Source organism: Vicia villosa, unplaced genomic scaffold (genome assembly GCF_029867415.1).
Source record: "Vicia villosa cultivar HV-30 ecotype Madison, WI unplaced genomic scaffold, Vvil1.0 ctg.001080F_1_1_3, whole genome shotgun sequence".
In the NCBI taxonomy this organism is placed as follows: domain Eukaryota; kingdom Viridiplantae; phylum Streptophyta; class Magnoliopsida; order Fabales; family Fabaceae; genus Vicia; species Vicia villosa.
In genome coordinates, this window is record NW_026705474.1 from 380,733 (window position 1) to 404,177 (window position 23,445).

General features: G+C 37.5%; 3 protein-coding genes across 3 annotated transcripts; 2 read left to right on the forward strand and 1 right to left on the reverse strand.

The window, feature by feature from the left end:
- Positions 1-9,712: 9,712 nt before the first annotated feature.
- LOC131633155 (uncharacterized) lies at positions 9,713-12,120 on the reverse strand. The gene is made up of 2 exons (XM_058903875.1): positions 10,554-12,120; positions 9,713-10,386 (listed from the first exon to the last, which is right to left on the reverse strand). Exons 1-2 carry the CDS (start codon positions 12,118-12,120, stop codon positions 9,713-9,715), a joined length of 2,241 nt encoding a protein of 746 aa, XP_058759858.1.
- Positions 12,121-16,740: 4,620 nt separating this feature from the next.
- Positions 16,741-17,751, forward strand: LOC131633157 (uncharacterized). The gene has a single exon (XM_058903876.1). The coding sequence runs from the start codon at positions 16,741-16,743 to the stop codon at positions 17,749-17,751; it is 1,011 nt and encodes a 336-aa protein (XP_058759859.1).
- Positions 17,752-18,784: 1,033 nt separating this feature from the next.
- LOC131633158 (uncharacterized) lies at positions 18,785-19,504 on the forward strand. The gene has a single exon (XM_058903877.1). The coding sequence runs from the start codon at positions 18,785-18,787 to the stop codon at positions 19,502-19,504; it is 720 nt and encodes a 239-aa protein (XP_058759860.1).
- The last annotated feature ends 3,941 nt before the right edge of the window (positions 19,505-23,445 follow it).

Sequence of the window (23,445 nt, forward strand, 5' to 3'; positions counted from 1 at the left end):
TTGTTTTTCCATATTCCTAACTTTTTCTTATTATTTTTAAATTCTTATATAGTTTTATCATGATATAAAACACCATGATTGCATTAAAAGGAAAGATTTTCTTTGCATTTGTAGTACTTACCATCATGCTTACTTAGAATGTATCTATTGTGTTATTTTTTAAATATGTTACCTTTATTAGATCTTGTAAAATGAATGAGCATCCAATACAATAAAACACAAAAAAAAAATCACGTGCATATGCATGAGTATGGTACTAGTTTCGTTCATATTGAAAAGTTCCAGACAATACGAAACTTCCTTTGCATTTCAGTAATTTAGCAAACATTAATTATATTAATTATTAACTATTATAAATTTTAACTTTTCATTTGCGGAGATCTCAAAATGAAAGAAAAGTTTAAAAAAACATAATAGTTAATAAGTAATATAAATTATGTTTGCTAAATAATTTCAATTCAAAGGAAGAGCCGCAGCGGCAAAGGCTTTCCTATATGAACAAAACAACTGACAAATTCGTGCTTACTCACTTGATATGTTTTTGTATGTTTTATTTTATTGAACGAGCATTTGTGTTACAAACTCTAATAAATATAACATATTTAAAAAATACCACAATAGATACATAATAAATACGTATGATTGCAAGTACTACGAAGGCGGAGACTTTTCCCGTAAATTCAATAATGGTGCTCATTATATCATGATAAAAATATATAAATTTTTAAAACATAATAAAAAATTAAAAAGATGTGAAGATGGACAAACAATCATACAAAGACATTCATGCTCGTACACATTACTGTATCAAATAAACATAATAGTTCTAGTGTTAGATTCAATATTTGGAACAATTTTTGTCTTTCATGACAACACTTTTGAAGGCCACCTATCTAAGTTGATCGGTTATTGTAGTTGGATGAAGGTCGGCTAGCTGAGACGGTCTCATGTGATATTGTTGATGAAGATAACACCTCACGAAGGTGATTCTTTCCCATTGCCGGTGATTTTCTTTGACTCTTTCCTTGAAAAGAATTAACAGTCTCAGAAGCTGTCATACAGTTCAGGAAAATCTTCAATAATAACATTGTAAAATGTTAAAATGCAAAAAGTTATACTTATAAGTTTTGTAACCAGCAAACGTGTTCTCAGAAGTGTTGGCCACATTTAATTTCACAGGAGAATGTTGACCTCTCACTTCCCGCTTAATTTCACCAACAGCTCTAGGAAAACATGATTCATTATAAGAAACCAGTATTGCGTCTGAAGAAGAGAATACCTACCAAGAATGAAAAACTAACCCTACTGGTCTGGTATTATACGCCCAAAGAAACAGGCTTTCTGTATTGCCGTTGGTCATAAAATTACCCGAAACTTGGTTCAATCTTCAGTAAAAACTTTTTTATATTTTTAAAACTATCTTCACATACCTCTCGGTGTATGACAAAAAAAGGAGAAAAATAAATACTTTTTTAAATACTCATTACATTGTTTGCACAGAATATCAAAAAAAAAAAACTAATTTGTGTAGAAACTACATTATTTACATAGAATATTAAAGTAGAAATATATAACAAATTTTAAATCTGATTCATCATCATTAATGTCTGTGAAGAACAAATGATGGATCCTCGTTTCATTGAAATCTTGAGGAAGAAAAAATGTTGGATGCTATATATTCTCGAATGGCTTTTGCATTATTTGTTTCTCATATAAAAAGAAAAAAGTTAAGTAAATAAAATAAATATTCAGTTATATGATTATTGAAGAACACAAACCTTAAACCTAAATAATTTTCTGCTCATGCAATCCATCATAGAGAACTTTACCAACCTTCTTTACTCTTCAAAGTTTTCATGTCAAATGTTTCATTATCAATTTTTTATATTCAAAATACTTTTATAATGGATGTCTTTTTGGTTTCACACGGATCACTAATGACACTGACTAGAGCATTGATACTCATTAAATGGACAACAAATATTTGTTTAAGGACGATGAATATCTGTTTACGGTGATTTCCGGTAAACAACCGCTAGTCCTCCAAACTATAAAATATAATTTGGTTACTCGCAGAATCGACTAGATTGATCCTAGGACATAGTCAAACAATTGTCTTTTGATATGATTTGGTTCATATTTGTTTGTTCTGACTTCAAAAAAACTTGTTTGTGATATGATCGTATGACTATTCACTCGAAACAACACTTGTTTCACATGTTAATATGACTTTCGACAAAGAAAACATAAATAAAGCGTGTAGATTGCAGAAATGTAAAGTGCAAGAATATAACGTGCTAGAATGATAAATGCATAAATGTAAAGTTACTTCGAAATGAAAGTTTAAACGAAGAAAAATAAAGGAATTGAAAAGATACTTGAATAAAGAAAGATACAAATGTATTTAAAATGGTGTTGGTGTCATACGTACATTTCTCAGCGAACTCGTTCTCTAAACACTTGATACTTGAGTGATTTGTGAGTGATTTGTACAAAATGAACACACGGAATCCTAACATTAAGACCCTTATTTATACTAATTTCGACCCTAACGGTCCTACACTAATCTGATGCCACGTTGCTCACAAGAATTCCTGGGATGCCATTTGTCTTTGTTCGGTTACACAGACTACTTCGAAATTCAAATCCTCCCGCCTGAATCCTCTTTCGACGCGTGGCAACATGATCAGAACCGAGAATGTCACGAAAACACGTTTAGCTTAAGTACCCTTCGTATTTCACAAAATGTTTAAGTCTTTAAAGATAATTCTCTTCGAATTAGCTCTGATCCTAACCATCTTCACTCCAACTCAAACAACATCCTCGAAAAATGGCCATCAGTAGCCATTTTTAATCTAAAAAATGGTCATCAGTAACCATCTTTCTTCAAATTCTAATCCTTCAAAGAATATTTCTTCTAAACAAAATCTCCAGCCAACAATATCCTCAATAAAAATGCTTAAATATCCACTCGATTATGCATACCCTTTGTTTCCCACAAACACTCCATAAGTTATCCAACGTTTATTAAGTTATCTGTTCCAAATATGAGAATTTTTTTCGCATTTGCAATTCAACCTTGATATGTGATGTTCCTGAGCGTTTCTAGAGCAAATGTTTTCATAGAAAACTCTTTCACAAGAAAGAGAACAAGATATATCCTTTGATTAACAACATCTTGAGCATATTTTGTTGTATACCCTTGATTAACAACATAGGAAGTTTATTCCAAAACAACAACATCAACATCATTACGTGGGATAGATTGCAAGGGAAAAAAAATATTTTGTTCAAGATAGAAAAGAGAACAATATCAAAATTTTTTTTGTCTTGTAATCCATCCAAAATAATAATGCGTACGATTTTAGAGCGGCTACATGATAACACGAAAATGTATCGTATATTTAGCTTAATTTACATGTATAATTATCCTATTTTATTACAATTATATTACTTTATTTCATATTATGCCGGTATTTCTGTTTTGTTTCAGGTATTTAATAAATCAAGGCTTTCAAAGAAAATAATCAAGAAGTGAGCCAAAATGAAGAGAAAAAGACTAAAAGGGGTGCTTAAATGATGGGGGTGCAAACAAGAAGAAACAAGGCCCATGGACCAAACGACCCAAGATGAGGATGCACGTCATCAGGATGGCCCTGACGAACAGCACCTCCCCCCTATATTTTTCCTTCTATTTTTCCTCCGTAAAGCCAGCACTGGAACGAAAAAAATTCAAGATTCAATCCAACCTAAAGCTACTATATAAATACCCAGCAACAAGATTTGAAAAGGTTACGAAGAATTTACCCCACTGCCGTCAATTTACATTCTCTTCATTTTATTTCCAGCTCAGTTCATTACTTCCCAACCAGTCTCAGCAATAGATTTCCACACCGGAAATGCTATTGCATTTCAATTTTCTTTTTCAGCTTCAGAATTTAGTTTTAGTTCTAGGAATAGAGTTTGTTTTTGCAATTTATTCCAGTTCTGGTTCAAGATTTGGTACTACCAGATTGATACTTTCAGTTCCGCAATTTAATTCAGGTTTTTATTTTCAGCATTAAGTATTGTTTATTGTTTATTCTAAATTGTCAATTCATGTCCGAAATATTATTTACTTGCTATATCTGTTCTGATCCGTTAATTAAAACTATATCCGGCTAAATATTTATTACTGTTATGTAAGGTCATATAACTGAGGGAATCTAGTAATGCTTTCGACATAATTTATTAATGAAAATTTATTTATCTGGTTATAATTTCTAATACTTAGTTAAACCGTTTTGTAACGAGATTTAAAAACGATAGAAGTTAGGATCAATAAAAACGAGAGTTTGAGATTTTAACTAGACAGTAGGATTTAAGCATTAACCTTAAATACAACTAGAGCGCTTTAAGGTTAATTACTCTTCATTTGTTTTCAAAAAATTAATTTAAACTTTAATAATAAGATCGTTGTTGCACCCCAAAATTTGCCCATCTAATTTTACTTCTAACTGGCTTAAGCTTTGCATTCTATACATACCTTCATTAGGTCATCTTACATGTCATGCATTCATTCGTTAAGAGTGTTATTGGTTCGTTAAATCAGTAGTGATGAGTTAAAGGCATCAGTGGGATCAGGATTATTTCCATATTTATTTAGTAATCAAGAGAATCTTTCTTGCGGAGTTTAGACACAATTGTCTGATGCAATTCTTAGATTATAAGATATGTCGCGAGACTTGGTGAATATGTAGCAAAGTGATATGGATTAGATCATTGAAATCAAGTTGCTCTGACAAAGACTTTAAAGGACTCACACCATGGTCATGGAATTCTATGCAAGATATTAATCTGGAAGTAAAAAGATTCAATTGGGAAAAGAGGATTAATTTAAATATTTGGAACTTGTCGTTTGGATCCAAGCAATGATTTGAAAACAATTCGCTTAGTGTTCAAGAGTCGACATCGGAAAGGTCAATTGCTTAAATTCTACTACAAAAAAAAATCCATTACATTATGCTCCAAAGTTTCATTACACAGTAAACTATACAAAAATAAATAATAGCCTATTGTTTCCAATCTCATGCTTCATCCTAAGTGACAATAGCTGATCTTCAAGCTTCCATATCTCCACAATGCCTCATGTGAAAATCTCCATGCTGAAATTATCTTCATGTCCATGCTAGACTCAGTTTTTCTTTCATAACCCATCAGCCTCCAAGAGCACCATTGCTTGACCAAGCCATTAACTTATAAATCATCCTGCATCAAGTTCAAAACCAGCACCCATCAATTACCAAAACAGTTCCATTCAAACCAACAGCCAAACACACCAATAAATCCAAACATCATCACATTCAATATCATGGCATTAAAAAGAAATAGATCCAATACATACTGGCAGCTTCCAATTAAAACCGAGTCGGCAACCCGCAACATACGAAAACCATTCCATATCAGTTCCAAACATTAACAGTGATCAAATATTCATTCATACAGTCAAGCAATGGTCAACTATTCAAATTCAAGGTGTTCATTCGATGCAGCCAGTTCACGTTCAAGAAATTGATCATTCAAAAATATCATGTCACAATACAGCCATCCACAATTCAATCGTAATTCAACAATACATCCATACGCAGTTCAGTACCAAAAACAGAACTTCTAACAACCTTTAAACAAAAAATCAGTTGCTCAGAGTTATAACAGAATCAGATTGATAACAGAAAAAGGGAGTGAGCTAACCTCTATATAATCTTCTCCTTGACCTTCATTTCAATTCTCTCGATTCATTCTCCATCTTCTGAACCACTCAGCCATTTATGCACTTACCACAATCCTCCACCACTTCTCTTCTTCACCACTCTGCTTATGAACATTCATCATCTTCACCATTGCTCATATACACTCTCCACCTTTGTTCAGAATCGAGCAACCTTCACTCTTCATCATCATCAATCATCCCTGAATCATCAACCATCTCTCAATCTTTATCTCTCTCTCATCATCTTCATCACCTCCTAAAACTCTCTTCAATCCTCAATCTCCAAGAACGTTCATCCTCGACAAGAGTTAATCAACACTGTTCTTCACTTCAAACAGCTCTGTAACATCTCCATGACCTCATCAACATTGTAGCGCCGATCTGCAACAATAACAACAATTCAACTTCAACGCACCGCAACAACGCTGAGTTCGTACATCGCATCAAAACGGGAAAGAAGAAGGAAGAGGTTGAACTCGCAAAAGCAAAACTCAAGAATTTACCTGGAAGATAATATCTCTGAAGTTGAGACGACGATGAGATCTGGACAGCGGTGGAACCACCGTGGAAGGGAATCCGTCGTGGATGTTGATTGCTAATCAAATCGAGACGGAGGCTGAACGAGAGATGATCGGAAAGAGAGATGAGAGTTTGAGGACGGACGCCGTTAGAGTCTTGGCCGGAGTATCGAGGGGAGGACCTCGCCGCCGTCGCTTGAGAGAGGGGGAGCGAAGTTCTGAAACAAGCGTGAAGGTCACAACTAAAACCCTAATTCCCCTTTTACTATTTTCATTTTTTAATTAATTAACATTTCTACTAATTAAATTTAATTAGGATCAATTAGGTTTAATCTGATTAGGGGATAATTAACAAATCTAAGTAAATCTAGATCAAACACTCCTTGGGCCTGAATCACTTTCTACACCCCCAGGGCCCATGGTTTCTTTTTTGGTAATTGAATTCTGAACAAATAAAAACTCTGTTGGGCTATCCTGGTTGGGCCCTGCGCCCAGTTACTCTTCACAATCCCATTTTCACTGTTCACCCCCCTGTTTATATCTTTTATTTAGGTTTAATTAGTTTTTTTCATCAATTTCTTTTAGGTGATAAAATACTATTTTTCTCCTACTAACTTTAGACTTTAGTACTATTTTTTGACATAGAAAATAATCACTAAAAAAATATTAGTTTAGGCTTGTATTTTAATTCTTTTGCTTGATTAGAATTCTTGTCCTTTGTCATATAAAAATCAATAAAAATAATAGTCCTTTAATTCACTTTTGGTACTATATTTTGCATCATTTGCTTCCATGTTTTGTACCATATTTCAAGTCATTCTTTTAGTCATTTTTGCACTAATTTTGTATCATTGTTTTGCTTGTAATTTTTGCTTGTAATTTCACTTGTTTGTTCCTTTAGATTTAGGACCTATAATCTCCATAACCTTTAGGTTAGTCTTTTCCCTTAAAATCCTAACAATTAGGTATAATCATGACATTAGGCTAGTTATTCATTTTAGGCTAGTTTTCTTCTTTTTCTTTTCAACATTAAAACATTAACAAATAGAGATACGAATCACATTAAGAAAGTGATAGAGAAATGAGTGGGATTCATTCCCTAATCTGTTTCTCAATCACTTAGTGGCATAGAAATGAGTGGGATTCATTCCCTAATCTGTTTCTCAATCACTTAGTGGCATAGAAATGAGTGGGATTCATTCCCTAATCTGTTTCTCGGTCACTACTTAATGGGAGAGAAATGAGTGAGATTCATTCCCTAATCTGTTTCTCGAACATTAACTAACTGGATAGAAATGAGTGGGGTTCATTCCCTAATCTGTTTCTCGAACATTACATAATGGGATAGAAGTGAGTGGGATTCATTCCCTAATCTGCTTCTCGATCATTATACATTTTTATGTGATTCGAATCGCAAAGTAAATTCCCTTAAAAAAACACTCAACCAAAAACATCTAAAACACTTAATAAAGGCTCAGACCTAAACAGAGTAATGAAGTGGTGCGAAGCCTTGTATTGGGTTTTGTTCATCATGAAGTTACATAAAAGACACAAACCAATTTTCTCTCTTCTCCCTCTTGCCTCCGAGGCATTCTTTCTCTTGCCTTCAGGGCATTCTTTCTCCTAATCGAACACGTTACTTCCGCTCCATTCCCAGCTTAAGACTCCAGAGGTCGAGCAGCGGAGTGCGAATGTAACTGTTCAACTAAAAAACACAAAAACAAACAAAAACTAAAGAGCCGAACTACGGCGCTCTGATTCCTGAAAAGGATACGTAGGCATTGGGTCGCGGGGCCTAAGCGAGCACAACTATTTAAAACCTTATTTTCCCCGTGTTTCATTTTCTTTCATTCGCATGCATTCCCTTACCAATTAAGCTTTAGATTTATACACCCTTAGAATAGAACAAACATAGGTGGATACCATCGAGTACGATGGGCGTGAGGGGTGTTAGTACCTTCCCCTCGCGTAACCGACTCCCGTACCCTACCTCTGGTCGAAAGACCTCGTTCTTATTCACCTTAGGTTTTCTGATATTCCTTTCCCTCTTTGGGATAAATATATTGGTGGCGACTCTGTTCATTTTCGCGAGCGTGCGACAGCTGGCGACTCTGCTGGGGAATGTGATAGACCTGTGCTGGTCCATTCTTAGCGAGTCGATCCTAGCCTTCGTTTGTTTGTTTATTGGGTGTGCTTATATATTGTTTATGCTTCACTTCATTTATTTTATGCTTGCATACCACATTTATTTACTACTTGCATATCATGTTTATTTTCTCGCATTCTGGACTATATTATGGGTCCCCGTGGGGACCACATATTTTCCCCGTTTGCAGGTTGGGTGGGATGTTCTATGAGGTAAAAGGCCCAATACCCAGGCCAGAGTGATACTTAGGCTACCTAGGACAGAGTGGATAGTCATGACGCCAACAGAATGTCAGGTTCTGTTGATTGCGATCATGAGACCCACGACCAGTTGAGGTTCAAATGGGATACCATTGTTGGCGACAATCGTATTCAATAAGCACGAGAGTGTGAGAGGAAGGTTTTTAAACTAATGATTTCTACGGAAAAATATTTTAAATTACAATCCGCATTGATAGTTTACTAGATCCCCGACGTCCGACTATTACATACCGGTATAATTCTCTCTTAATTCAATTTAAATCTATTTCCCTGTTTCCCCCATCTTATCCTAATTAATCGAATATTAGCCTTAGATTTACGTAGTACCAATTAAATACGGTAGGTCGATTCTTAGTCCATTGGAATCAATAGTCTTTAAAGCTACGCGATAGACTGTGCACTCGCGGTCATAATCATATACATACCCATTTTGTCGCGATCACTACATATTAGTTAGGTTTATGGTAAAAATTATTTAATGAGTGCTTTTATAGTAAATCTCAATATATAATCCATTAGTTGTTTTAGATAGAAACCGGAGGATAAGATGATTTGTAAAATAAAGACATCTTTTTAGTTCTAAATAAAACTCAAATTGCAGGTGTTAGGAATCGAAGCTCAAACCCATAGAAACCTTTTATGTCGATTTTGTTTAAAACCGAAGTATACGATTTCTTTTTTTAATGAAATATGGCGTGCTCCAAGTCATTTAACCTCATATTTTTAATGGTTGGGGTGAAAGATTTATTATAAAATATACTAATTGTAGTAATGAATATAAAATTACATCATACATGTTGACATAATTATCGTGATTCCATTTAATTTTGATCTAACAGAAACTCTAGCTCTTATCAAGATACCATCAACATCGATTTGATCAACATTAACAAAGTTTGGAAGACTCAGCCTTTGAAACCTTTCTCCATGACCAATGGGACTATCCTCTCTTTTAGTCCTTTTACCAAGCTTTTTATTTTCCTCATTACTAACAATCCCATTCTTAATTTTTTTTTTTGAGATGAAAAAAAACGATTCATTAAGAAGGCACAGGAGCCACAGAATCCAAAGAAACAGAGTCTACCTCCAAAGGAGGGATTACACCAGCCCAACACTTAGAGCCAACATTAAAACCTACATGCACCATGTGATGGGCATCTCTATTACAATTTCTATTCAAATACACAACAACAGCATTTTGAAAATTCCTAAGCAGCTCTTTGCAGTCATTAACGAGCAGCTCCAGATTGGCAGAGTAGGAAGTCCCATTGATACAATCCACAACAGAAAGGGCATCAGATTGGAAGATAATGTTGTCTAGTTTGTGCTCCAAGGCAATTTGTATGGCCCAAGTTATACTCATCAGCTCTGCAATTGCAACATCAGTAGAGCTTGAGAATCTCTGACAGGCAGATGTGAGGATTTTGTCCTCAGAGGATTTAACAATGCAACCAAGCGCCACAACACCCCCCTCAAAACAACCAGCATCAGACTGCACCACCCAAGAACTGTTGGCCATCGCAACCGAGGCTTGCACAGAGGGATTTGGAAGCACAGAATTCCTAGAATCATTCCACTCCAAAACTGAATCAAAGATCGAGCTAGCCAGGTTTTGTGGGTTTTGAACCTCACCCTTGAAGACTGAATTGTTTCTAGCTTGCCACAACTTCCACAGTCCAGTACACACAACCTGCGCCGTCCAAGGTTCTTTTGCTTTGAAGCACGAAGATACCCAATCCAGCACCTCTAAATCAGTGGGAATCCTAATGCCCAAAGGGGGGGAAAAAACAGTCTTTTGGAAAAATCGCATTCAAGAAAGAGATGTTTAATGCTCTCAGTTCCAGAACTACACAACGGGCAAGATAAGTCAAGGCAGATACCTTTTTTGTTTAGATTGGTTCTTGTGGGAAGGATGTTCTTAAGGAGCCTCCACATAAAGTTTTTAATCTTTTCTTGCAGAGGAAGTTTCCACAGCTTCTTCCAAACAGAACTGTCAGCATCCGCAGAAGTGCCTGGATTAAGATGAAATTTTTGCTTGCTCAGAATTTGATATGCAGTCTTCACCGTGAATTCGCCATCCTTGTCATGGTTCCATATCAATTTGTCTTCAGGAAGAGTTCTCGAGAGGTGTATACTGAGAACATGATGAGCATCACTCTCCATGAAAGTATCTAAAATCAGAGTTCGGTTCCATTGACCCAAATCCTCGTCTATCAGTTCTGAAACTTTCATAAGATGGTTTGTTGGATCCTGCCAGATCAAAGGTTTGAAACCTGGGGTGGAAGGAACCCAGTTATCCCTCCAAACATTGATCTTATCACCATTTCCGACTCTCCATCTTGAACCTGCCACAACTACGTCCTTAGCACTAAGCAAGCTGCGCCAAGCATAACTGGGTTTAAAACCCACAGGGGCCTCAGTGATCCTACCGCGCGGATAATATCTGCCCTTAAAGAACCTTTCAAATAAAGAACCATCTTCTTGCATCAATCTCCAGAATTGTTTTCCAAGTAGACTTGTATTGAAGTCTTTAATGCCACGGAATCCCATTCCTCCAACATCTTTAGAATGTGCCATGCGCTTCCAGCTCATCCAATGGATCTTGTTTTCACCTTCTTTGGAGCCCCACCAAAATCTAGACAGTATTGTTTCTATCTCCTTACAACAACTATCAGGCAATCTGTAGCAACTCATGATATATGTTGGTATGGATTGGGCTACAGCTTTAATGAGTACCTCTTTCCCGGCCCTAGACAAAAAGCCTTCCTTCCATCCTTTGACTTTCTTCCATACTCTGTCAATGACCATAGAAAAGACTTCTTTTTTCTTTCTTCCAAACACTACAGGCAGCCCCAAATATTTAATGTGACTTCCAACTGCTTTAAAACCCAGCCTTTGTCGAAGGACCTCCTTGGATGCATTAGAGACATTAGGGCTGAAAGAGACTTCAGATTTTTCGAAATTGACCATTTGTCCCGAAGCTTTCTGATACTCATGTATCGTTTGGAGAATAACGTCAGCTTCACCTTCATTTGCACGGCCAAACAACAAACAATCGTCTGCAAAGAAGAGATGGGTGATAACGGGGGCCTTCCTTGCGACAAGAATACCATGGATCTCTGCAGAGGCAGCCTTCCTCTTAAGTAAACCTGCAAAAGCGTCAGCACAAATTATAAACAAGAACGGAGAGAGAGGGTCTCCTTGCCGGAGACCCCTTTGAGGAAAAAATTTTCTGCTAGGTTGGCCATTGAGAAGGATTTGGTAAGTGACTGTGGATATACAACGTTTTATGAGTTGAGTGAAATAATCAGGAAATTCCATAGCTTTCAAAGCACCTTCCACAAACTCCCATTCAATTCTATCATAGGCTTTGGACATGTCCAACTTCAGAGCCATAGTGCCTTTTTTCCCCTTCTTCTTATTCTTCATCCAGTGAAAACACTCCATGGCGATTAAAGCGTTGTCAGTTATCAACCGGTTTTTCACAAAGGCACTCTGCTATTCACTAATAATGTCAGGGAGGATGAGTTTCAGCCTGTTGGAGATGGCTTTGGTGACAGCTTTCATGATCACGTTGCATAAACTTATGGGCCTGAATTCATGAGCATGAGAGGGTTTTTTTTTCTTTGGAATTAGGGCAATGAAGGTTGAGTTTAGATCCGAGGGATCTCTTTGATTATTGAGAATGTCCAAGGCAGCTTTGGTCACATCCTTCCCAACAATTTTCCAGTATTTTTGGTAAAACAGTGCGGGCAGTCCATCCGGGCCTGGGGCTTTTGTAGGGTGCATCTGGAAGAGTGCGTCTTTGATGTCATCTTCCGTAAAAGGAGACCCACAAATACTCTTATGCTCAGCCTTCAGTCTACCATTGATCGCGCTACAAACTTCCGTGATGTTAGAAGGGGAAGAAGAGGAAAAGATTCCTTTGAAGTAGTCAACCAGAATTCTCTCACATTGGCCTTGTCCCTTCCTCCAATTACCATTAACATCCTTCAGCTTCTTAATAGAGTTGTTTCTCCTCCTCTGGTCAGCCTTGCCGTGAAAGAATTTTGTGTTGCGATCTCCGTCTTTAAGCCACATTGCTCTGCTTCTCTGCCTCCACATAGTCTCTTCAATTCTAAGTAATTTGTTTTTTTGACGCTCGAGAGATTTTGTCTTCTGAATTTCTGAAGGATCAGCAGACCATCAGACTTCTTCCTTGAGCATAGTGTCGATCCTCTTTATCTCCTCAGCAACTTTCCCAGTTCTCAAATCTCTGAATGAGTGTTTTAAATTTTGAATGCCCCTAAGCTTTTGAGTGATCGTTACACATGGCTCCTTCCATAAGTGTTTTACCCAACCTTCGCACCTGTCATCCTTGGCCCACACTTCTTCAAACCTGAAGACTGCCTTTCTCTTTTGATTTTGTTCTTCTTCTTCAACCATGATCCGTAGAATTGCATGATCGGAACCGTGCCGGGGAAGATGAACCACACCTGAGATGGGGAATAAATCCAAGAGACCCGAGTTCGCAAATGCACGATCCAGCCTGCATTGGATATTATCAGAGCCGCTTCTGCCGTTTGACCAGGTGTAGGGGTATCCTGTAAAGCCTAGATCACGCAAACCACACACCTCCATAGCATCTCTACTCCACATGAATTGAGACTGAGACCTGCAATTACCACCAATCTTCTCACTTTGTTGAGTAACATCATTGAAATCACCAAACATAATTTGACGTCCTCCAAGATCCATGCTAGTAGTCTGGACAAGCCTCCAAGTGTCTTTCTTTTGCGCTTCATTGGGAAAACCATATATCCCTGCAAAATTCCAACTCCTATCCTCATCGTCATCGCCAAAGCATTCGCCCGCAATATGATTCAGCGAAAAGGATAGAAATAACTCATTGGAAGCAACTTAAGGTTATTCTCCAACAGAGATCCTAATCAATTAGAACTTCTTGTTCCTGAAGAAGATGGTTCACAATCTATCTCAATATCAACATTAATAGCCAATCTAAGCTCCAAATAAAATCTTGGAATCTATGCTCCACCATTCACAATTATCCATTTCTTTTCAAGTTTTCCATCAAACCCTTTAATTTTCTTAACCAACTTATCCTACAACACTATCTTAAACGGTTTCAGTTGATCAAGCACCAAACTCATTCGATGATTCTCCTTTTTCATTTTAGAAACCTTCACTCGAAAAACAAGTATAAAAAAACTAGTTCATATTCATCACATCTTCTCCTTGATTTCGGTTTAAATTCCTAGCCTTAGGGTCAGGGACCTTGTCGAGGTGGTTGTGTGTGTCTGGCGTTTTCACGAGTTGGTTCCATTTCCGTAGTTTCGTAGGTGGAGCTAAGTCGGCTTTTTTCTGTGGTTCTGTTTTTTTTTTCCGATTCTCTAGTTTTCTCTCTATGCAGAAGGGTGACTGGTCAACTGTCTCATACGCGAAGCGTTCGGGAGGGAGATGGGATACTTTCCCGTTTGGCGGAAGGAATCGGAACGATTCATGTGGTACTATAACTTCGATGTATGTTTCTGCGTTCCCAGAAGATTATTCTGCAAAGAACTTATTCGAAATATTTGGGTGCTCCGATAACGTGGTAGAGGTTGCTATTTCTCCCAGGAGGAATAAGTTTTGTAAGCGTTTTGGTTTTGCAAGGTTCTCCGATGTTGAAGATGGTAGGATTTTAGCTATTCGTTTGGAAAATATTATGATTGAGGGCAAGAAATTACATGTCAACCTGCCATGATTCAGTAGGGATGAGTGGACGAAAAGGGGCGCGAGTGTGCATACGGTCAAAAGGGTTGGGGGTAGAGGAAACGTATTTGGTAGAACAGGGGTTTCTGTGGCGCAGAAAGGGACCTTCTCTTCTTACGCAGAAGCTGTTGAAGGTACCGATAAGGGGCAGACGGGTAAAATGGATGAGAAAGTTATTTTTAACTTCCAATCTAACAATGATTTAAGGAATAGACTCAAAAAAGCTTATGTGGGGAAAGTTTGTATCCCGGGTTCTGCTTGCAATGTGCAGACTCATATGGAAATGAAGGGCCTCTTCGCGATCAAAGTTACACCACTAGGCGGTAATGGTTGCTTACTTGAAGAAAGAGAGGAAGGTTTTATTAACGATTTAATCAAGGAGGGAGAAACATGGTGGATGACCTGGTTTACGCATATTGAAAAGTGGGAGGCAGACAAGATTGATTCGTCAAGGGATGTGTGGTTTAGAAATTACGGTTTACCGGCGCATGCTTGGTGCTCAGAATATTTCGTGGCTCTGGCTCAGTCTTGGGGAAGATTTATCTGTGTGGATGAAAATACGTCAAAAGAGGAGGCATTGGATGTTTCTAGAATCATGGTGAATATCCCCATATCAATGTCTATTCCCGAATCTATCTCAGTTACTATAGATGGTGCTTGTGGAAGCTGTATATTCGGGAAGATGCTGCAGATTGGTACCGTAACGTGGTGCGCAATCAGGACGCCTTAATCACAGAAGGAGAATCATCCGATTCTGATTTTGTTTGGCAGGATGGTGATTCTGTTCCAGAATCAGCAGCAGGTGCGGAGGAGTCGTCTGATAGCATCAAACAATTTTCGGCCGATGAGATGTCTACTCTAAAGGGTGTTCGCAGTGTTGGGGCGAAGACTGGTGCTGCAGAGGGGGGGCCTGTTTTGCGGCTAAATAACGCAAAGGGAGGCATGTTCGACACTTTTATTTCCAATGTTCTAAAAGCTAAGGATGGGTGATGTTCGGGTAGCTCTATAGATGGCTGCATCGGAAGTAAAGAGGGAAATAGTAGGGAGTTTATTTCTAAAGTGGCCAATCAATGTGAAAATAGTGGGGATGATTTTGTTGTTAGAAATACTTATGCTAGTAATTTTGCTGGGAACAGTATTGAAGCTAAAGTGGTGAGTAGCAATTGTCTTGGGGTTACGGCTGGGAACTCCCAGCTCCTGCACACGGCATCCTGCCCGGTGGTGAAGCAAAGCCAAATTGAGGGGAATTTGTTCAAAGAAGAAGGAAAAAAGATAAAATCGTTGTGCTTAAATACAGGGGAGGATGGATATAGAAGCAGGGGGAGAATTAAAAACAGGAAAAACAGTGGAAGGAGTCTAAAAGGGAATTTCAAGTGTAAGTCAAAAGAGGCGGCGGTAGAGAATAAGGAGAATAATATTTATGGGAATCAATCGGAAGACTCGGACATCCGACGAAACAATGGAAGACAGTGGGAATTTTTAAAGAGGGATGTGGAAGATAGATTGTGGGCGGCAATCGTAGCTATGGGAGTGGTGGACGTCGGGGGAAGTAAGGTAGTGGAAGGCAATCAAGTAGGAATCATAGAAGGGGGAGGAAGGAAGGAGCCATTAGATAATGTGAAATGATTATTGGATCATTTAACATTAGAGGGGGAGCAAGTGCGCTCAAAAGAAGGAGAATGAATTCAATTATTAAAAAAGGTAATGCGGATATTTTTCTTACACAAGAAACAAAGTTGTCTAACATGAGTGAGACGGTTGCTCACAGTTTTTGGAGTTATCCGGAGATTGGTTTTTCTTCCACCGATTCGGTGGGAAGATCGGGGGGGGGGGTTAATCACTTTGTGGAGAAAAGATAATCTGGAGGTCTTGGTGAGTTTTAGAGGCGAAGGTTTTTTGGGGATTAAGGTGAGGTGGAAAGATAATGATTACTATGTTGTGAACATTTACTCGTCTTGCGACATAGTGAAGAAGAAGACGATGTGGGCCGACTTGATTGAATTGAAGATGAAATTTAACGATGGGGAGTGGATTATGGGAGGAGATTTCAACTCGATCAAGAATAGTAGGGAGAGAAAAGGTAGGGCGGAGAGGGTTTTTAGAAAAGAAGACAAATTGTTTGCGGAATTTATTCTTTTGAGCAACTTGATGGATGTTCCGTGTAAGGGTAAAAAGTTATCATGGTTTAGCGACGATGGTAGATCGAAGAGCCGAATTGATAGATTCCTCTTATCTAGTACGGTGGTGAATAGGTGGGATGTGGTTGGTTAAATGATAGGAGATATGGATATTTCGGATCATTGCCCAATTTGGATTATGACGGACAACCATAATTGGGGGCCTAAACCGTTCAAATTAAACAATGAATGGTTCTCCAATGCTTCTTTCGTGCCTTTTGTGGAAAGGGAGTGGAAAAACTTGGTGGTCCATGGACGAGGCGATTTTATTTTGAAGGAGAAGCTTAGACTCATTAAAGACAAAATCAAGATGTGGAACAAGGACGTTTTCGGGAAGATTGATCTTGAGATTGATGAAGGAGTGCACGACATCAATACCGTGGATGAGAGGTTAGATTTCGATCTTTTATCTTCTTCCACCTTCGATGATGACATTGTTCTTAGAAAGGAGGCGACGGGTAGATTTTGGAGAAATTTAAGGATTAAAGAGAATATGCTCTTGCAAAGATCTAAACTTTTGTTGCTTAAGGAGGCTGATTCGAATAGTGCCTTTTTTCATAAAGTGATGAAACAAAGGAGAAGACAAAATCATTTAGGTCCGATTAATTCCCCGAGAGGTTTGGTGGAATCAGTGGAAGAAATTAGGGAGGAGGTGTTTTCTCATTTTGAGAAGAAGTTCGCCGAATCAGAGCCGTTCCGACCTACATTGGACGGTATCCACTTCAAGTCCATTAGTAGGGAAGAAGCGGAGGGTCTAGAGAAACCGTTCCTTGAGTTTGAGATTAAGAAGGCGGTGTGGGAGTGCGGAGGGTCGAAGAGTCCGGGTCCCGATGGATTCTCTTTTCTTTTTTTGAAAAAATGTTGGCACTTTATTAAAGAGGATTTTATCAATTTTTTCAATTGCTTTTTTCAAGGAGGTCCGATAGCTAGAGGGATCACATCTTCCTTCTTGACTTTAATTCCAAAGGTAAACAACTCGGTGGGCTTGAATGATTATAGATCCATTTGCTTGGTGGGATGTTTATACAAGGCGGTTTCAAAACTTTTAACGGGTAGATTAAAAGTGGTGCTTAACTCAATTATTTCTCCTTCTCAAAATGCTTTTGTTCCCGGTAGACAATTATTGGATGGTGTTATTGTGGCTAACTAAGTGGTGGATCATGCGAGAAAAGAAGGGCGTAGTTGTGTCCTTTTCAAGGTGGACTTCGATAAAGCTTACGACAAGGTGATCCTCTTTCACCTTTTTTATTTGTTTTAGTAGCAGAAGGGCTTATGGGTCTAGTAAAGAAATCCATGCTTTTGGGTGAATTACAAAGTTATTCCTTCAATGATAATTGTAAAGTGGATATTCTTCAATTTGCGGATGACACGCTTATTGTGGGGGATGGAAGTTGGAAACATTTGTGGGCGGTCCGAACGGTCCTTCGGGCTTTCGAACTAATGTCGGGTCTCGGTATTAATTACAATAAAAGTAAGTTGATTGGTATTAATTCTAGTGTGCATTTTTTGGAGGCGGCTTCCAATTTTCTATCTTGTAAGGTGGAGGAGAGTAATTTTTATTTTTTGGGCATTCCTATTGGATTTAATCCAAGAAAGGAGGCCACTTGGAAACCTCTTCTGGTGAAAATGAGGAATCGCTTGGAAGGTTGGTCGAATCGGTTTTTAAATTTGGGAGGAAGGATTACTCTTCTTAAATCGGTGCTAAGCTCGCTTTGCATTTTTACTATATCCTTTTACAAGATGCCGAAGAAAGTGGCGAGATTGTTCACTAGTGTTCAAAGTAGATTCCTTTGGGGTGGTATAGAAGATAAAAGAAGTATCCATTGGATAAAGTGGGGGATGTCACTTTACCGAGGAAGTATGGTGGTTTAGGGGTGAAGAACTTGTCTCTTTTTAATATGGCGCTTCTTAACAAATGGAGGTGGCGGATTCTACAAGGACAAAGCTCTTTGTGGTACAAAGTTTTGAAAGCGCGGTATGGTGATCTTTCTTCTTCGGTGATCGGCATGGATGGTAAGATATTATCGCCTCTTTTTTCCTTTTGGTGGAAAGACATTTTAAATATTAATTCTTCTTCATCTTTTTCTTCCCTTGGTATGAATGATCCTATTGTTGGTAGTTGCAAATTTATTATCCGCGATGGTTATAATACACCGTTTTAGTATTCAAAGTGGCTGGATGATATGGTTTTGAAAGAGGCTTATCCGGATTTATTTTTTGCATCCCGGCTTAAAAATGTTTCGGTGGCGGCCATGGGAGGGTGGTTGGAGGAGGAATGGAAATGGGGAGATTTAGGCCTTCCCAGTTCCGTGATGGAGGATCCATCTCTTAGGGGGCTTCGGTTGTCCTTAATGAGTCGCTTGGAAAATTTCAAAGGTTGGTCGGTAGGCAAGGATACCGTGGTTTGGAATAGTAATTCCGAGGGGGTTTTTTCGGTATCGTCTTGCTATGAGCTCTATGAAAATTCCTATATTCCTTTTGGTCCCCATCCTAAGCACGTGGAGGCCTTTGATTTAGTGTGGGCTATGGATGTTCCTTTTAAAATAAAGGCGTTTGGTTGGAGGCTATTTCACAATAGGCTTCCTATGAAGGATTTTTTGGAGTTGCGAGGTATGTCTTTGTCCGCGGATGATTTAAAGTGTATACTTTGTGGTGTGAGTAAGGAGAATAGCGATCATTTATTTTTTGGTTGTTTGGTGGTGAAAAATATTTGGAATGAAATAGCTTTTTGGGTGGGTAAAGGGGCTTTTTCCGTTGAAGAGTGCTTCTCAAATTTTATGGATTGGCACTTGTTTTTTCATAGTAAATTGGTGTTGAATAGAAAGTTGGATATTATTTGGTTTGCTACAACTTGGTGCCTTTGGTTGGTTAGAAATGGCGCTTGTTTTCGCAAAGAGGCTTAGAGTGTAAACAACATTGTTTGGAACATCAAGTTGTTGGCTTGGAGATGGTCGTTTTGTGGAAAAATTACTCAATCCAATTATTCCCTTTACGAGTTTTGTAAGAATCCGTTGTACTATCTCTCTAATGTAATTGGTTAGTAATTTTTCTTTTGGCGGGGTTTCCCGTTTCATCTCTTGTAATCGGGTTGGAGAACCCTTAGTTCTCCCTTTTATGATATATATATATATATATATATATATATATATATATATATATATATATATATATATATATATTGAGAATGGATAAGTTATATGTGAATGTGGGAATGAATAAGAACCATTAAATTTAAAAAGGATAGATTCAGATTAAATTTCTTATTTCATTAAATCATATGTCATTAAGAAGAGAGAGAAATTAGTAATAAAATTTTAAAATATCTTTTAATCTCAACCATAAAATCTAAATCCAATGGTTGATATTAAATTCTTACATTTTCTTATAACTTACTCATTCTCATTTAATATATATATATATATATATATATATATATATATATATATATATATATATATATATATATATATGGAGCATATGAAATGGAATTATTTTATAATGAGATATGACAAGAACAAATATCAATAATTAGATTCATCAAGAGAGATAAATTAATAGCCATATTAATGTGTTAGCATTCTCTCTCTTGATGAATCATAAAAAATGTGTGCTATGTAAAATAAATAGGGAAAAACTAACATGTGCCCCAAGGGCACAAGTTAATTAGATATTTATAGAAATATTTGTTTGGAACGCGTGCATTCAATGTATCGAAACTTTAAATATGACTTTATTGTATTTAATTACATTTAACTTTTTCTAATTATAATATCTTTAACATGTGCCTTTAGGGTACAAGTTAACATGACCCAAATAAATAAATGTGTGCTATTGCAATTCATTCATTCCGCTATAAAATGCAGGAGTTTGAAATATCATAAAAATTGTGTGGTATGTAAAATAAATAAATAAATGTGTCGTGTTTTTCTTCTATTTGAATGTCTCGAGGAAAATAGTATTCAGCAAAGTCAAGGTTAAAGCATTAGTAAATAAAAGTAAAAAATTTCTGAATATGAATAAAGATACTTATAGAGAATAATCTCCTTATTTTCTAACGGTAATTAGTCAAATGTTAACATTTAAAAAATAGTAACGAATTATGTTTATAATATGATAGACTAAAATAAATTACAACTTCATTATGAGTTTAATAGACATGCACCGTCATTAAAAAGATATTGATTATTTTCCTACCCTTAGGGTGTGGCTCACATCTCTGAAAACTCAAAATTGTCCTCAAGTACTTTTGAAGATGCATCTACAGACGCACCTTAAATAACATTATCCTTCGTAAATCAAGCAGCCACCCCATTTTTGAAAAAACAATAGTTCGGAGATGCATCTGCAAAACTTTTATGGGGTGGATTCAGTGATGCATCTCTGAAAACACCAGTGAGTGCATTTTAAGCTATTTAAACATCATTATTTCAGATATGTTTCTAGGAGAAGACTCGAAGGGGGGGGTCTCTAAATGACCTCTACTATCCAAACTGACGCATGCTTCATCACTCTAGAAGATGCATGCACGTTATACTTCTCGCACATGACTGTCATCTAGAGTAAAGTGAAATTGGGTCGAGGACTACAATGTCCAAGTGAGTGGTGTATGATGTCCAGTCGATGTCATCATATGAAGTCCACTCAATATGCATACATAACAGTCGCACATCATTATTCCCTCTGCAGGGGGAATACATGCAATCACGTGGCTAATCCTCAATATACCCTACCATACTATCAAACCCATGTATGTGGTGAAAGTGAGATATGATCCATCCCTGAAAACTAATAAGAAAAAAATCATAGTAACATGTGTAAAAAAGTGGTTTTAAAATTATTAGTAGCTGTGAAAATTACCATCAGTAGAATACCTTCTTGTCATTTTCCTTTTCTTCCAAAGACAAACTTCGTCAGCTTAGAGTACAAGTATATCACTCATACATCTCTCTAATTCCAATTGTGAATGATCGACAAGTTAATGAAGTACTTAAGGTATGCCACATCGATGTAGCTTGCACTTTTGTCCAAAAACATGGACGTGTCAACCAAGAATATGAGGTAACACCTCAAGGCGTCTTTAGCCAAATCCACGTTGTCTTTACATAGCTTTTTATCATCCAAATCCATGTTGTCTTCATATAGTTTATACAAGTATAAAAAATTTGCATGAGCACCTCTAGTGCTCTCACATTACATCAGGGCATCAATTGGGTTAGCTCCAAAATAAATGACCATAATCTCCTAGGCTTCATAGGGAGTGATCCTGGAATGACCAAGTAACTTCCCCTGATGGGAATGTGTAGAAGGAAAGCAACGTTATTTAATGTAATCGAAATCTCACCAACAGGGAAGTGGGTAGATGATGTTTCTTTATGTCATCTCTCAACAAAAGCCCTCTGCATGTCGTGGCTAATAGTATTGTACGCGGAGCAACACATACCAGCAAGACCGGATTGTCGGATAACTATATACAAATAATCAGTCTCGTGCTGATAAAGCTGCAAAGTCTTTCTGCTGGGGTTAATAGACTTCAAACATTCGTGCTATTGTTAAAAAAATTAACAATATCATTCTGCTACAGTCCACTAAATCAGCAAATCGGCGAATTCTTTGATACATGATACCCTGCTTGATCTCATCACGAAGACCATTCTCAAACTTGATACACTTAGAGAATTCTCCAGCTGCATCGTTGGTGTAGTGTATGTAGTGCTTAGCCAATTCCACAAATTTGGAAGCATATTCTGGCACTGTCATACTACCCTATTTCAGTTCCAAGAACTCAATTTCCTTCCTTCCTCGCACATCTTCAGGAAAGTACTTCCTCAGAAATTCTCTCTTGAATATGGCCCAGGTGATTGCAATCCCATCTGAATCCAACTCAGTCCTAGTAGTAACCCACCAGTCATCAGCTTCTTCTAATAGCATGTGAGTTCCGTACCTCACCTTCAGATTTTCTGCACAATCGATCACTCGGAAGATCCTCTCGATCTCTTTCAACCATTTCTGAGCACCATCAGGGTCATGAGTGCCTTTGAACAGTGGAGGGTTGTTCCTCTGAAAGCTGTTCAACAGTCTGTCAGCACCAATTACAGCCCCATTAGCATTCCCTCCCAGTACACCAGCGATCATGCCCAGAGCCTCTGCAATAGCGTCATCATTCCTTCCACCTCTTCTAGCCATTGTTCTTCTAAATCACAAAACAATCTCATCAGAATAAAAGTATCGACAGTGTTTACCTTACACTAGTCGCATACAAGGGAACACTGACACTAAGACTCTGACTCTAACGACCGACTATGCTCTGATACCACTATTGTAACACCCTTCTAAAACCCCGCGGAAATATAACATAATCAGAGTAAAATAACAGCAAGGATGCTACAATTATTAGATAAATAAAAACATCAAGTCGATTGTCATGCTTTATTAGAAAATAACCAATATCAAACAGGTGTTTAGCACAGCGGAACTTAAATCAACAGTATTAGGAAACATCTCCACACAAGTACTCAATACATAAATCCATAGCCAAAATGACAACAAAGTATAACAAGTAACGCTAAGACTAGTCGATCCCAGTGTTACAATCAGAGCATGACTCGACACGAACTACGGGCTAGCCTACAAACTATCTTCACCCAATCAAGATGCCGCTACATCCTTAATTTGAAATCATCAAAGTAAGGGTGAGTTTCATTCGAATTAATAACCATTATACAATCATAAGCAATAAGATCTCATAGCAATTATCATCCATTCAACATACATATAATCAGAAATTATTATAACAAGCAAACATCAGCACATAAGCATCATCTATCACACCACACAATCATCCAAT

Coding starts and splice junctions, on each gene's coding strand:
- LOC131633157 (XM_058903876.1), top strand. CDS start 16,741: ATGACGGACAACCATAATTGGGGGCCTAAACCGTTCAAATTAAACAAT.
- LOC131633155 (XM_058903875.1), bottom strand. CDS start 12,120: ATGGAGTGTTTTCACTGGATGAAGAATAAGAAGAAGGGGAAAAAAGGC. Junction 10,387..10,553: donor AACCAATCTAAACAAAAAAG/GTATCTGCCTTG, acceptor CGTGCTTCAAAG/CAAAAGAACCTTGGACGGCG.
- LOC131633158 (XM_058903877.1), top strand. CDS start 18,785: ATGGTTTTGAAAGAGGCTTATCCGGATTTATTTTTTGCATCCCGGCTT.